The sequence below is a fragment of the Oncorhynchus mykiss genome, chromosome 24, assembly GCF_013265735.2.
Source record: "Oncorhynchus mykiss isolate Arlee chromosome 24, USDA_OmykA_1.1, whole genome shotgun sequence".
NCBI lineage: Eukaryota > Metazoa > Chordata > Actinopteri > Salmoniformes > Salmonidae > Oncorhynchus > Oncorhynchus mykiss.
Window position 1 is genome coordinate 37,211,480 of NC_048588.1, and position 14,297 is coordinate 37,225,776.

Genomic DNA, 14,297 nt, shown 5'->3' on the forward strand with positions numbered 1-14,297 from the left:
CAACAGAGATACACATGGAATAAACAAACGTACAGTCAATAACGCAATACAAAATCTATATACAGTGTGTGCAAATGGAGGTTATGGCAATAAATAGGCCATAGTAGTGAAGTAATTACAATTTAGCAAATTAACACTGGAGTGATAGATGAGCAGATGAGGATATCCACATAGTCGGAACCTTCCAGAGTAGTGATGCTAGTCGGGCGGGCGGGTGCGGGCAGCGATCGGTTGAAGAGCATGCGTTTAGTTTTACTAGCATTTTAAGAGCAGTTGAAGGCCTCGGAAGGAGTGTTGTATGGTGTTGAAGCTAATTTTGAGGTTAGTTAACACAGTGTCCAAAGAAGTGCCAGATGTATACAGAATGGTGTCGTCTTCATGAAGGTGGATCAGAGAATCACCTGCAGCAAGAGAGTCGTCATTGATATATACAGAGAAAAGAGTCGGCCCGAGAATTGAACCCTGTGGCACCCCCCATAGAGACTGCCAGAGGTCCGGACAACAGGCCCTCGGAGTTCAGTGTGTCAAATCGATCTCAGAAGTAGTTAGTGAAACAGGCGAGGCAGTCATTAGAGAAACCAAGGCTGATGAGTCTGCTGATGAGAATACAGTGATTGACAGAGTCGAAAGCCTAGGCCAGGTCGATGAAGACGGCTGCACAGTCCTGTCTTTAATTTATGGCGGTTATGATATCGTTTAGGACCTTGAGCGTGGCTGAGGTGCACCCGTGACCAGCTCGGAAACCGGATAGCACAGCGGAGAAGGAACGGTGGGATTTGAAATGGTCGGTGATCTGTTTTGTTCACTTGGCTTTTTGAAGACTTTAGAAGGGCAGGGCAGGATGGATATAGGTCTGTAACAGTTTGGGTCTAGAGGCAGGGCAGGATAAATATAGGTCTGTAACAGTTTGGGTCTAGAGGCAGGGCAGGATAAATATAGGTCTGTAACAGTTTGGGTCTAGAGGCAGGGCAGGATGGATATAGGTCTGTAACAGTTTGGGTCTAGAGGCAGGGCAGGATAAATATAGGTCTGTAACAGTTTGGGTCTAGAGGCAGGGCAGGATGGATATGGATCTGTAACAGTTTGGGTAATAGAGGCAGGGCAGGATGGATATAGGTCTTTAGCAGTTTGGGTCTAGAGGCAGGGCAGGATGGGTATAGGTCTGTAACAGTTTGGGCAAAGAGTGTCACGCCCTTTGAAGAGGGGGATGACTGCGGCAGCTTTCCAATCTTTAGGAATCTCAGAAGATACGAAAGAGAGGTTGAACAGACTAGTAATAGGGGTTGCAACAATGGCGGTGGATCATTTTAGGAAAAGAGGGTCCAGGTTGTTTAGCCCAGCTGATTTTGTAGGGATTCAGATTTTGCAGCTCTTTCAGGACATCTGCTGTCTGGATTTGGGTGAAGGAGAAGCGGGGGAGGCTTGGGCGAGTTGCTGCGGGGGGTGTGGAGCTGTTGATCGGGGTTGGGGTAGCCAGGTGGAAAGCATGGCCAGCTGTAGAGAAATGCTTATTAAATCCACGATAATCGAGAATTTCATCAGTGGTGATAGTGTTTCCTAGCCTCAGTGCTGTGGGCAACTGGGAGGAGGTGCTCTTATTCTCCATGGACTTTAGTGTCCCAGAACCTTTTGGAATTAGTGCCGCAGGATGCAAATTTCTGTTTGAAAAAGCTAGCCTTTGCTTCCCTAACTGCCTGTGTGTATTGGTTCTGGACTTCCCTGAAAAGTTGCATATCGCGGGGAGTATTTGATGATAGTGCAGTCCGCCACAGGATGTTTTTGTGCTGGTCGAGGGCAGTCAAGTCTGGGGTGAACCAAGGGCTATATCTGTTCTTAGTTCTACATTTTTTGATAGGGGCATGCTTATTTAAGATGGTGAGGAAAGCACTTTTTTTAAAGAACATCCAGGCATCCTCTACTGACGGGATGAGGTCAATATCCTTCCAGGATACCCGGGCCAGGTCGTTAAAAAAAAAAAAGGCCTGTTCGCAGAAGTGTTTTAGGGAGCGTTTGACAGTGATGCTCACATGAATGTCATGTTCCTTGTCACTTAAAAACAATTTCAATTTAGTTGCTCGTAGAGTAACGGTATAATGCAAATGTAACTAGACAAGTCAAAATAGTTTTTGTCATTTTTAGAACTAAATCTGCCTTGCGCTGCTTTGTAACATATTTTGCTATTTATTTCGGTGGGCTAGCCCCTGCTGTCCGCAAGGTATTCCCATAGGTCGCTTCTGGAGCCAGTTTTGTCAACGAGCTGCGGGTGTGGACGCATTATGTTTTCCCTTAGAAGCCATGCTGTCTGCATTTTTCTCTCCCATGTTTGCTTCTCAAAAGTGTCTCTTGCTTTGTCAGCTGCATGCATGAGCATAAGTAGCTTGGCTAGAATACTGCTGCCCCCTTGAGAAGCCAAGTAGCCTGGCTAGCTTACTGCTGCCCCCTTGAGAAGCCAAGTAGCCTGGCTAGCTTACTGCTGCCCCCTTGAGAAGCCAAGTAGCCTGGCTAGCTTACTGCTGCCCCCTTGAGAAGCCAAGTAGCCTGGCTAGAATACTGCTGCCCCCTTGAGAAGCCAAGTAGCCTGGCTAGAATACTGCCTCCCCCTTGAGAAGCCAAGTAGCCTGGCTAGAATACTGCCGCCCCCTTGAGAAGACGAGTAGCCTGGCTAGAATACTGCTGCCCCCTTGAGAAGCCAAGTAGCCTGGCTAGAATACTGCTGCCCCCTTGAGAAGCCAAGTAGCCTGGCTAGAATACTGCTGCCCCCTTGAGAAGATGAGTAGCCTGGCTAGAATACTGCTGCCCCCTTGAGAAGACGAGTAGCCTGGCTAGAATACTGCTGCCCCCCGAGAAGATTCAGACAAATGAGTAGACAGACTCGACCCTCTCAATCCGTATTTGACGTGAGACACATTTGACGGAAGTACTGAAAGTAACAACTTCTAGTACCCAACAGTTTTTCATATTCTCCTATCGAACAAGTACCAACGTTTTGGTATACCATGCAACACAAACGGCAGCACATAAAAAGTTATTTAAAACACTTTATGCTTAGTTTAAGTAAAATATTGTATTTGTATGTAGATTGCGTGGGCCTTGAACAAGGGTATAAAGGCGACCCATAAGAAGTTCTGGGACGTGGAGCGAGGCGTCACCTACATCCCCTGGAGCAAGGTGAAGATAGAGGAGCTGGAGGGCTACAGGGAGGGAGGCATGCTGGACGCAGACACACTCTGTCCAGGTAAACATCTGACTGCCATCTTCTGTCTTCTACAACTGTCCCGCTTTGGGCGAATCTCAATTGTCTTCTTTGATTCCTCACTTCCTCACTTCCGCTTTCCTCGACCTCATCAAAATACATCGGAGAAGAAGAATATATTTTTTTGGGGGGCTCCTCCCCTCAGACCTTCTCCTCCAATGCACTTTGAGACGGTGAGGAAAGCGGATGTGAGGAATCAAGGAAGACAATTGAGATTCACCCTTTGTCTAGATGTGGAATAACTAGGGTGATAACCTGTCCTTTAACAAGGGATAATACGACAGTTTTTTCCTATTTAGGTCAAGTGGTCTATGTATAAGTATTTGACACAGAGCTAGGTTATACAGTGGGGGGAACAAATATGATACACTGCCGATTTTTGAAGGTTTTCCTACTTACAAAACATGTAGAGGTCTGTACTTTTTTTTTATCATAGGTACACTTCAACTGTGAGAGACAGAATCTAAAAGAAAAATCCATAAAATCACATTGTATGATTTTTAAGTAATTAATTAGCATTTTATTGCATGACATAAGTATTTGATACATCAGAAAAGCAGAACTTAATATTTGGTGCAGAAACCTTTGTTTGCAATTACAGAGATCATACTTTTCCTGTAGTTCTTGACCAGGTTTGCACACACTGCAGCAGGGATTTTGGCCCACTCCTCCATACAGACCTTCTCCAGATCCTTCAGGTTTCGGGGCTGTTGCTGGGCAATTAGTTGCCCTGGCTGTGTGTTTAGGGTCGTTGTCATGCTGGAAGACCCAGCCACGACCCATCTTCAATGCTCTTACTGATGGAAGGAGGTTGTTGGCCAAGCTCTCGCGATACATGGCCCCATCCATCCTCCCCTCAATACTGTGCAGTCGTCCTGTCCCCTTTGCAGAAAAGCATCCCCAAAGAATGATGTTTCCACCTCCATGCTTCATGGTTGGGATGGTGTTCTTGGGGTTGTACTCGTCCTTCTTCTTCTTCTTCCTCCAAATACGGCGAGTGGAGTTTAGACCAAAAAGCTCTATTTTTGGCTCATCAGACCACATGACCTTCTCCCATTCCTCCTCTGGATCATCCAGATGGTCATTGGCAAACTTCAGATGGGCCTGGACATGCGCTTGCGTGAGCAGGGGGACCTTGAGTGCGCTGCAGGATTTTAATCCATAATGGCGTAGTGTGTTACTAAGGGTTTTCTTTGAGACTGTGGTCCCAGCTCTCTTCAGGTCATTGACCAGGTCCTGCTGTGTAGTTCTGGGCTGATCCCTCACCTTTCTCATGATCATTGATGCCCCATGAGGTGAGATCTTGCATGGAGCCCCAGACCGAGGGTGATTGACCGTCATCTTGAACTTCTTCCATTTTCTAATAATTGCGCCAACAGTTGTTGCCTTCTCACCAAGCTGCTTGCCTATTGTCCTGTAGCCCATCCCAGCCTTGTGCAGGTCTACAATTTAACCCTGATGTCCTTACACAGCTCTCTGGTCTTGGCCATTGTGGAGAGGTTGGAGTCTGTTTGGTTGAGTGTGTGGACAGGTGTCTTTTATACAGGTAACATGTTCAAACAGGTGCAGTTAATACAGGTAATGAGTGGAGAACAGGAGGGCTTCTTAAAGAAAAATTAACAGGTCTGTGAGAGCTGGAATTCTTACTGGTTGGTAGGTGATCAAATACTTATGTCGTGCAATAAAATTAATTACATACAAATAATTTTTGTTTTAGATTCCGTATCTCACAGTTGAAGTGTACCTATGATCAACATTACAGACCTCTACACGCTGTGTAAGTAGGAAAACATGCAAAATAGGCAGTGTATCAAATACTTGTTCTCCCCACTGTATCTATCTGTACATTGCTGGTGTCGCCGACGTCTGTATTGTCCCTGATTTTAGTTTGATTGGTCTGTTCTTCAGAATGGGGAGATGACGTGAAGGAGCTGACTAAACCAGGAGGACTGAACAACGGAGGAGGAGCGGATGCCATGGAAACCGAGGGAGCTGCCACCGCCCACGTACAGGTAACACCCGCTACAGGGGAGACGATGAAACGCACCACAGACAGCAGGGTCCCAATGAAACACAGCAGGGTCCCAATGAAACACACCACACACAGCAGGGTCCCAATGAAACACACCACAGACAGCAGGGTCCCAATGAAACACACCACAGACAGCAGAGTCCCAATGAAACACACCACAGACTGCAGGGTCCCAATGAAACACACCACAGACAGCAGGGACCCAATGAAACACACCACAGAGTGCAGGGTCCCAATGAAACACAGCAGGGTCCCAATGAAACACACCACAGACAGCAGGGTCCCAATGAAACACAGCAGGGTCCCAATGAAACACACCACAGACGGCACCACAGACAGCAGGGACCCAATGAAACACACCACAGACAGCAGGGTCCCAATGAAACACACCACAGACTGCAGGGTCCCAATGAAACACACCACAGACAGCAGGGACCCAATGAAACGCACCACAGACAGCAGGGTCCCAATGAAACACAGCAGGGTCCCAATGAAACACACCACAGACAGCACCACAGACAGCAGGGACCCAATGAAACACACCACAGACAGCATCACAGACAGCAGGGACCCAATGAAACACCACAGACTGCAGGGTCCCAATGAAACACAGCAGGGTCCCAATGAAACACACCACAGACAGCAGGGTCCCAATGAAACACACCACAGACAGCAGGGTCCCAATGAAACACACCACAGACAGCAGGGACCCAATGAAACACACCACAGACTGCAGGGTCCCAATGAAACACACCACAGACAGCAGGGACCCAATGAAACACACCACAGACAGCAGGGTCCCAATGAAACACACCACAGACAGCAGGGTCCCAATGAAACACACCACAGACAGCAGGGACCCAATGAAACACACCACAGACTGCAGGGTCCCAATGAAACACACCACAGATAGCAGGGTCCCAATGAAACACACCACAGACAGCAGGGTCCCAATGAAACACACCACAGACAGCAGGGTCCCAATAAAACACACCACAGACTGCAGGGTCCCAATGAAACACACCACAGACTGCAGGGTCCCAATGAAACACACCACAGACAGCAGGGTCCCAATAAAACACACCACAGACAGCAGGGACCCAATGAAACACACCATTCTGTGTGTTCTACCTCACCATCTCATAGGAAACAGACTTTTATCCAGAGGTTTTGTGCCTTGGTTGTCTGTTTTTATTGTTTTGTTTTGTTTTTAGCTGTTATTAAAAATTGCAGGTTTTATAAGTATTCGTAAGCAAACACTTTTCCTCAAAATGCAACAAAGTATCTTTGTGAATAAGTGGACCAATAAAAAAATAAATATATAATGATTTAGTAGTTTCATGGGTAACTAGTATTTGAAAAGTATTCACTCACCTCAGTACATCACCTATATATAAAAACTAAGGTCCCATATTGAAAGGTTGTTGTATAGCTTTCCTCCAGTAGTAAGTCTGAATGCAAGGATCCAGTTTCTGCCTATACACGATGCCTTTTACAGGGTTTCACAGTTTCTCACCAATAAATGGAAGGCAACTTCGTTCTTTAGTTTACTTGTCTTTTTCACTTTTGTCTCATCAGAAAGGTACCTTTCCTGATAGTAAGATATTAGGGACGGTCACATCGGTCGTTGATGCAGATGAACAACAGTTTTTTTGCATTAAAATAACTTTTTTTTTTAAAGCCGATATGAGTTTCCTGCTGGTACCACCTGGTGGGTTTCTATCTCTGTTCTAAATGTTTCACCTTCTTCCTGCATTTGCTTCAATATCAAGTCTTTGATTTATTTATTTATGCCTGTTCATAGTCCCTATGCCTTACATGAGGGGGGGGGGGGACCCTTGACTGATTGGTTTGAATAGAATGGCATCCAGAAACGGAGGACGGGTGAGTGCCCTCACCTCATGTCTGAATGCACCATTCTGGAACGTGTAGGCTGAGAGAGTGCAGACGTCTGCACTAAGTCCACAAAGTTTGCATATTCTAACTTATCATGACCGAGGCAGAATGATCTACGCAATCATGAATGTAATTTAAATAACTGAACATTTGACTCAACCCAGAAGTGGCACATTTTCTTTAATATGACTTCATGTTATTTATTCAAAAGACATTAGCAAACAGACTGCCGCTGTTAAGTGCATCGTGGATATACATTTGATTTAACCCTTATTTTACCAGGTAAATAGGTTGTACCAGAGACTTGTGTTTCTCAAGGCAGATCCGGGTTGTACTGGTACGGACAATTGTGCTTGAAACTGCTTTCCTAGTTCATACACATGAACATACATGAACACATAATCCTGAAAAATGTGGCGCAACACAGGCTTTTGAATGTCTTCAGGCCTAAAACAACATTTTTGTCTACCAGCCACTCAGATTTTTTTTTTTTACCTGACAAAATATTTTTCCTGCATTAATTACACTAAACACAATGGGTGAGCTTTCTTAAGTTTCTCTAAAATAAGTAATGTATTACTATTTAAGAAGTAATGTGAGCGATCGCTCTATTAAATGTCATATTTTTGTGGGCTGTCTTCAAAAACAAAATGTCACAGATGAGACAAATGTTCAGCTGCCCCTTTAAGGTTACCTTGGTAACGGGTGGTCGCTCAAGTAATCACGTGGGCCTTAGTGGTGTACACGACTCCAGGATTTTTTTGGAATCGACTCCCAACACCTGTGGTTGGAGTCCGAGGAGTTGACTCTTGCTGGACACGCTGAAACGGATACGTACGCATCCCGTCATTATGGCAGAGTTCGACTAGGAAGACTCCCATCTGCATTCTAGAGGGACTGGCGTGAGTGTAATGCTGTCCATTTGCTCATCAACTTAGCCTATAAAAGGCCTATTTTGTTTAAAGGGGATGTCGGAACTATAATTGTTTTAGTGATGTTTCTGCTGGGTGCAGCCTTGACAGATCCCATGGGATGATGCGGCGCACTCTAAACTGATAAAGCCTATAATTTTCCATGTTATATGGCCTTATTGGACAGGTATTACTAGACACGTTGGTTATGTAATTATTATCCAATCGAGCGTTATTCCAGAGGACCAATCACACAGGATTAGTTTTTTTCCAAACTGCCCCTGTGATAATAAAAATGTTTTAAATTTAATTGACTCATGACTGAAGCCTGGAGGTTTTTATTACAGGCGTGAAGCTATTTCCACGTCATGTCTATATGATAATAGGCTACACTGAACACTCGCGCTTGTCTGCCAAATGTATAGATATCCCCATAATATTTAAATGGATAAAGTGTGAACATAATCATTATTTTAGCAATCCATGGTAGGCGTCATTCTTAACCTCTCTAGGGGGTGTGGGCCAACATCCGGTGAAATTGCAGAGCGCCAAATTCAAAAACAGAAATACTCATAAAACATACAAGTGTTATACATCAGTTTAAAGATTAACTTGTTAATTCACCCGTTGTGTCAGATTTAAAAAAGGCTTTACAGTGAAAGCATACCATGCGATTATCTGAGGACAGCGCCCAGCACACAAAACATTACAAACAGTAACCAGACAAGTAGAGGAGTAACAAAAGTCAGAAATAGCGATAAAATTAATCACTTACCTTTGATGATCTTCAATATTTCAACCGTACAAAGAAGGCGAGCTCTCGGTCGTGCGCAGTAAACAGGTTTGGGGACTTTCCACTATCCACTCACTCAGAGATGTCTTACTCTCTCAATTTTCAGAATACAAGCCTGAAACAATTTCTAAAGACTGTTGACACCTAGTGGAAGCCATAGGAAGTGAAATCTGAGTCCTAAGTCATGAGATACTGTATAGGCAGTCAGTGGAAAACTACAAACATAAAACAATCCCACCTCCTGGATGGATTTTTCTCAGGTTGTCGCCTGCCATATCAGTTCTGTTTTCTCAGACATTATTTTAACAGTTTTGGAAACTTTAGAGTGTTTTCTATTCAGATATACCAATTATATGCATATCCTAGCTTCTGGGCCTGAGTAACAGGCAGTTTACTTTGGGCATGTTTTTCATCCGGAGGGGAAAATAGTGCCCCCTACCCTAGTGAGGTTAAAAACAACAAGCACTTGAGATATTGAAAAAGTTTTGCGAGGATGCCTAGCTTTGCGATCTATTGTCTAGGACAGGGCTCTCCAACCCTGTTCCCTCCAGCAGGAAGTGTTGCTGTGCGATGTCGGTTAGCTATAACGTCAGGATTCCTATTTCTTTGTGCATTACCAGATGTATGAAACAAAATTGCAGAAATACTTTGAAAACAGCTACTGCAGCATTTATTCTGCTATAAATCACTACTTTGCACGTGGGGCCATAATTAACTTTTGACTACTTGTATGAAATGCCTGCACCGTTAGAGCCCTGTATGTGACCACCCGTCCACATGTCTGGTGAATTAGACATTCATAAGACCTTATCATTCTTCCCAGCCGAAACCGTTTGGAAGAATTTGTGCATATATTATGACGTTTTGGACTTTGGTGAGGTTTTTCTCCCTGGCTGTTCGGGCACATTTTTCTTGAGGCAAGCCGAAGTCAACACCACTTCCATCGGTGATTGGTCAACAGTAGGGAGTCTAAACTTTTCGCCATGCAGTGAGAGACTAGTTTTCATGCGCATTTTTTGGGGGATAAATACTGCACCAAACATCTTTTAGAAGTAAAATTGCGTAAATAAGATCTCCTCGGGGGGGACGTCACTTTTTAATGACGGACTTCTTCTTAAATTATCTTTGATTTAATTCTGACTTATTAGGAGGAAATGTGTACCCTGCACCAGACGAACTGGAGCATGCTGCCGCCATCACCCGCCAACGCCCAATTCTACCCGCGTTGGGCGGGTGTTTTTAATTTGTAGGCCCTGCTTCAGAACCAGGGTTGGGACTTTTAGAAGGTATGAATGAAGAGAAGATGATCACGTCCTCTAAATGTCCTCATTTTCAGGAAAAGGTAGGAATTCACTGCAATATTTCATCCAACAGCATATATAGGTAAAAAAAAATAAGTTGTCAAACCTGCCTAAAACATCTTTTTAATTAAAAATCTATAACACAAAAAAACAGTAGTTGGCTAGATGTGCATTCTTCATAATGTTGCTTAACATAGGTTTGCTGCTCACTACCTTATACATTTTCAAATACTTCATATCTCCTAGTTCAGTATCATGACCATACAGTCTAACCCTGAAACCCACTCCACCCTGAAACTGACGCTCCTCAAACTAGTCTTCTATGGCAACTTGTTTTAGTCAACCAAACTAACTTGAGGTTATCACCCAGGTAGGTGAATGAGGTGAACCCTGAAGATGCTGTTAGCTCTCAACAGCTTTCACAAAGACACCAGCACGGGCATTCTTCATTTTTTTAATGTAGTTCCTAAATCTGTGGGCACCAACTGACACATTGTCAGTCTCACGAGGCCTCACTAAAGGTGAGTGTTTCTGGACGTGGACATCGGAGGTCCCTCCCTCGCTGGGACTGTCCTGAGGAACCTCCCAATGGCTGACAGGTAAAGGTGACGCTCCCGCTCCCATTTGGAATTCTACCGGATTGCTGTCATGATATTTTGTGGGGTGGGGGGGGGGGGGGTCAAGTCCCAGGAACAACTGAACGAGCCACAGTTGCTCTTTAATTTCATCTTCATCACAATTCAAGTTGCAACAAAGGAACTGAAATTGGCGTCCCAAGGAACAGTTAGTGCATTATGCTGTTCCTTGCGATAGCAGATCATATCTTTACTGCTTTACAATATTCCAGTGCTCGTCCGTGTAGGGCCGACCTGAGGTGTGGCCAAAGACGTGAGGTGAGCTGAAACAATGTTTTGCCGATGTCCAGAACTCCCAGCTGATCACAATGTAGGAAATGACCGTTGATCACGGTCTGACACGAGCCCTATGTTATTCAGGCCCTATCAAACTATTTTGATTTAGGTCACGTACTTTCTGTAGTTGCAAGTGAAAAATTCCTTAATATAATTTATTCATTAAAACATTTTTATTCAACAGCAGTAAGGAAACAGACAATAATGTTCTCATGTCATGTTGTAGGTTCAGTTATGTTTTAATGGGCAGAAAAACAACAAAAAGACTGTTGGCCACTGTGGGGTGGGGGTGGGATAAGCGAGGACACTGGCGTTAGTGCTGTGGGTCTAGCAGGAACGAAGGAGGGAAAAACCGCCTGTGGGCCCCATGGTGGAGCTCCACCGCGGGATCTTCTGCCGGGGGAATCTGAGACCTGGGTAAGGATAGACCCCGCCCCCTCCCTCCCTCTACCCAATACCTAACCTGCAGTGGCCTGATGGCTGTGTGGTTATGTGGGAATTAGTTTGTTCAGTTTCATCTGATCATAAGTGTACGTTATGCAAACGCATATAAATACTATATTGAGCACCGAAACATTACTGCTTATAGCTATGACTAGGTGACATCCTATTGGATTGTTTTGTACAGAATCTTACTAGATTTTTTTTTGGGGGGGGATGTCCTCCATTTCCACTCCTAAGAAAGCAGTAGGGAGAATGTGATTTTGTTCTAGTCTGAACCTGCTTTCACACTATGGTGGTCTAGTTATGGTTATAAGCTTGTATTAGTTGCATTGCACTCTTTTGGATCATAATCCTCAGTTTGTATGGTGTGGCTATAGGAAAGCTTGTCTACTAAAATAAAGGGGGAGGGGGGGGGGGTGGATGTTCCTTATTGTCACAGATCCTCTTCTCCAATTTAACCTTTACAATTGGGGGACAAAAAAAAATGTGAAACTGATCTTGGATCAGAGTTCAGGGACAACTTTGTTTCCTTCTCCTTTGGTAGCAACCAATGATGTGTATAAACCCTAGGTGACTGACAGGGAGCCCTGCATTGAAGCCACTGTGCAGCCATCTTGGTACTCCAATGTAGAAAAAAAAGAAAAAAGATTGTAAACTATAGAAATGCATGTATTAATGTCTACATTCATTTTTTGTCACTTTTATTATATTAGACGCCTTAATGCGTACTTTGTTTACTTCACATACATTTATAAAAAATAAAGTATTTATTATAGTGAGTACTAATGTTACTATCCCCACTGAAACATCAGAAATACTTAAATGCATGTAATGTTTTCCTTCTTCCCATTTCATTGAAATAGTAATGAATGGAATTCATTACTACGGAGGTCTGTTTCCTACTGGGGAGTACCAAAATGGCCGACCGGTGGCTTCAAAACCTCTCAATGGTCAATACACAGCAACTGCAATCTAGGCTTTTCTTTTTCACCATTGGTAGCAACCAATGATGTGCATATACACTGAATGACTGATAGGGGGTGCTGTTTTGAAGCCACAGTGCCTCGAGACACTCCCCCCACACCATTGTAAAATGTTTTACAGAAATGCATTTATTTAATGTCTACATGTTTTTTTGTCAAAATATATGAGCTAAACAAAAATGAAAAAATATCTAAACATTTTATTTTAAAGTATACTTTTTTTATTTTTATAGAAAGTATAAATGTTACTTTTGTTACTATATACTTCTGTCCTTGAAACATTTTAATTGAAGTAGTGTAGAATGCCATTCATTTCTATGGAGGACTGTTCCGACTGGGGAATGCCAAAATGGCCGACTGAAGGCTTCAAATCCTGCCATTGGCCAATATATAATGTGAATTTGGAATAAGTGGAACACTTTTTTTAAATTTCTGTCTCCTGCAACCTCTTTCGACATCTATCCAGCATATTAGCTCAATGCATGATACATTTCTAAAAAATCCTCAAGATGTTCCCTAATCACAAAATATATTATTCATTTTCACAGGTGACATGACGCACCCATTTACGTACACCATGGGTCAAAACCATATTTAGTAGACTGGGACAGCAGGTTAGATAAAATGGGACACCATTATTACAGTCCTAATTGTACCCAAATCACAATTCAATTTTGTGTGATTAGGAAACATCTGAGGATAACATGTGACGGATATCTGAAGAGGTCACAGGAGACGGAAATGCGAAGTGCCACGCTTTTTCTGAATTCACTCAAATAACAGTACTAATAACAGTATTACAATAAAAACAAGAACAAGAAACCACAGCCATGCCTAACCTCCGTACATGAGTCCCTAATGTAGACTGGTTCTCTTTCCTCCCTTAGCTACTTCCACGCTGTCCCAGTTTAGCTACCTCCACGCCTGTCCTACTTTAGCTACCTCCACGCTGTCCCACTAGCTACCTCCACGCTGTCCTACTTTAGCTACCTCCACGCTGTCCCACTTTAGCTACCTCCACGCTGTCCCACTTTAGCTACCTCCACGCCTGTCCCACTTTAGCTACCTCCACGCTGTCCCACTTTAGCTACCTCCACGCCTGTCCCACTTTAGCTACCTCCACGCTGTCCCACTTTAGCTACCTCCACGCCTGTCCCACTTTAGCTACCTCTACGCCTGTCCCACTTTAGCTACCTCCACGCTGTCCCACTTTAGCTACCTCCACGCTGTCCCACTTTAGCTACCTCCACGCTGTCCCACTTTAGCTACCTCCACGCCTGTCCCACTTTAGCTACCTCCACGCTGTCCCACTTTAGCTACCTCCACGCTGTCCCACTTTAGCTACCTCCACGCTGTCCCACTTTAGCTACCTCCACGCCTGTCCTACTTTAGCTACCTCCACGCTGTCCCACTTTAGCTACCTCCACGCCTGTCCCACTTTAGCTACCTCCACGCCTGTCCCACTTTAGCTACCTCCACGCTGTCCCACTAGCTACCTCCACACCTGTCCCACTTTAGCTACCTCCACGCTGTCCCACTTTAGCTACCTCCACGCTGTCCCACTTTAGCTACCTCCACGCTGTCCCACTTTAGCTACCTCTACACCTGTCCCACTTTAGCTACCTCCACGCCTGTCCCACTAGCTACCTCCACGCTGTCCCACTTTAGCTACCTCCACACCTGTCCCACTTTAGCTACCTCCACGCCTGTCCTACTTTAGCTACCTCCACGCCTGTCCTACTTTAGCTACCTCCACGCCTGTCCTACTTTAGC

General features: G+C 44.4%; 1 protein-coding gene across 3 annotated transcripts in view; it reads left to right on the plus strand.

Annotated features, from left to right (window-relative positions):
• LOC110503265 (SR-related and CTD-associated factor 4) overlaps nt 1-14,297 on the plus strand; it is a 45,863-nt gene that overhangs the window by 17,844 nt on the left and 13,722 nt on the right. The window contains exons 11-13 of one of the 3 annotated variants that reach the window (XM_036961318.1): nt 3,079-3,235; nt 5,162-5,334; nt 5,365-6,591. In XM_036961318.1, the coding sequence (XP_036817213.1) occupies nt 3,079-3,235; nt 5,162-5,334; nt 5,365-6,198 (1,164 nt within the window). In that variant the 3' untranslated portion in view covers nt 6,199-6,591. Of the gene's footprint in view, nt 1-3,078; nt 3,236-5,161; nt 6,592-14,297 lie in introns of those variants that run through there. The other 2 variants (XM_036961319.1, XM_036961317.1) reach the window with 2 other exon arrangements.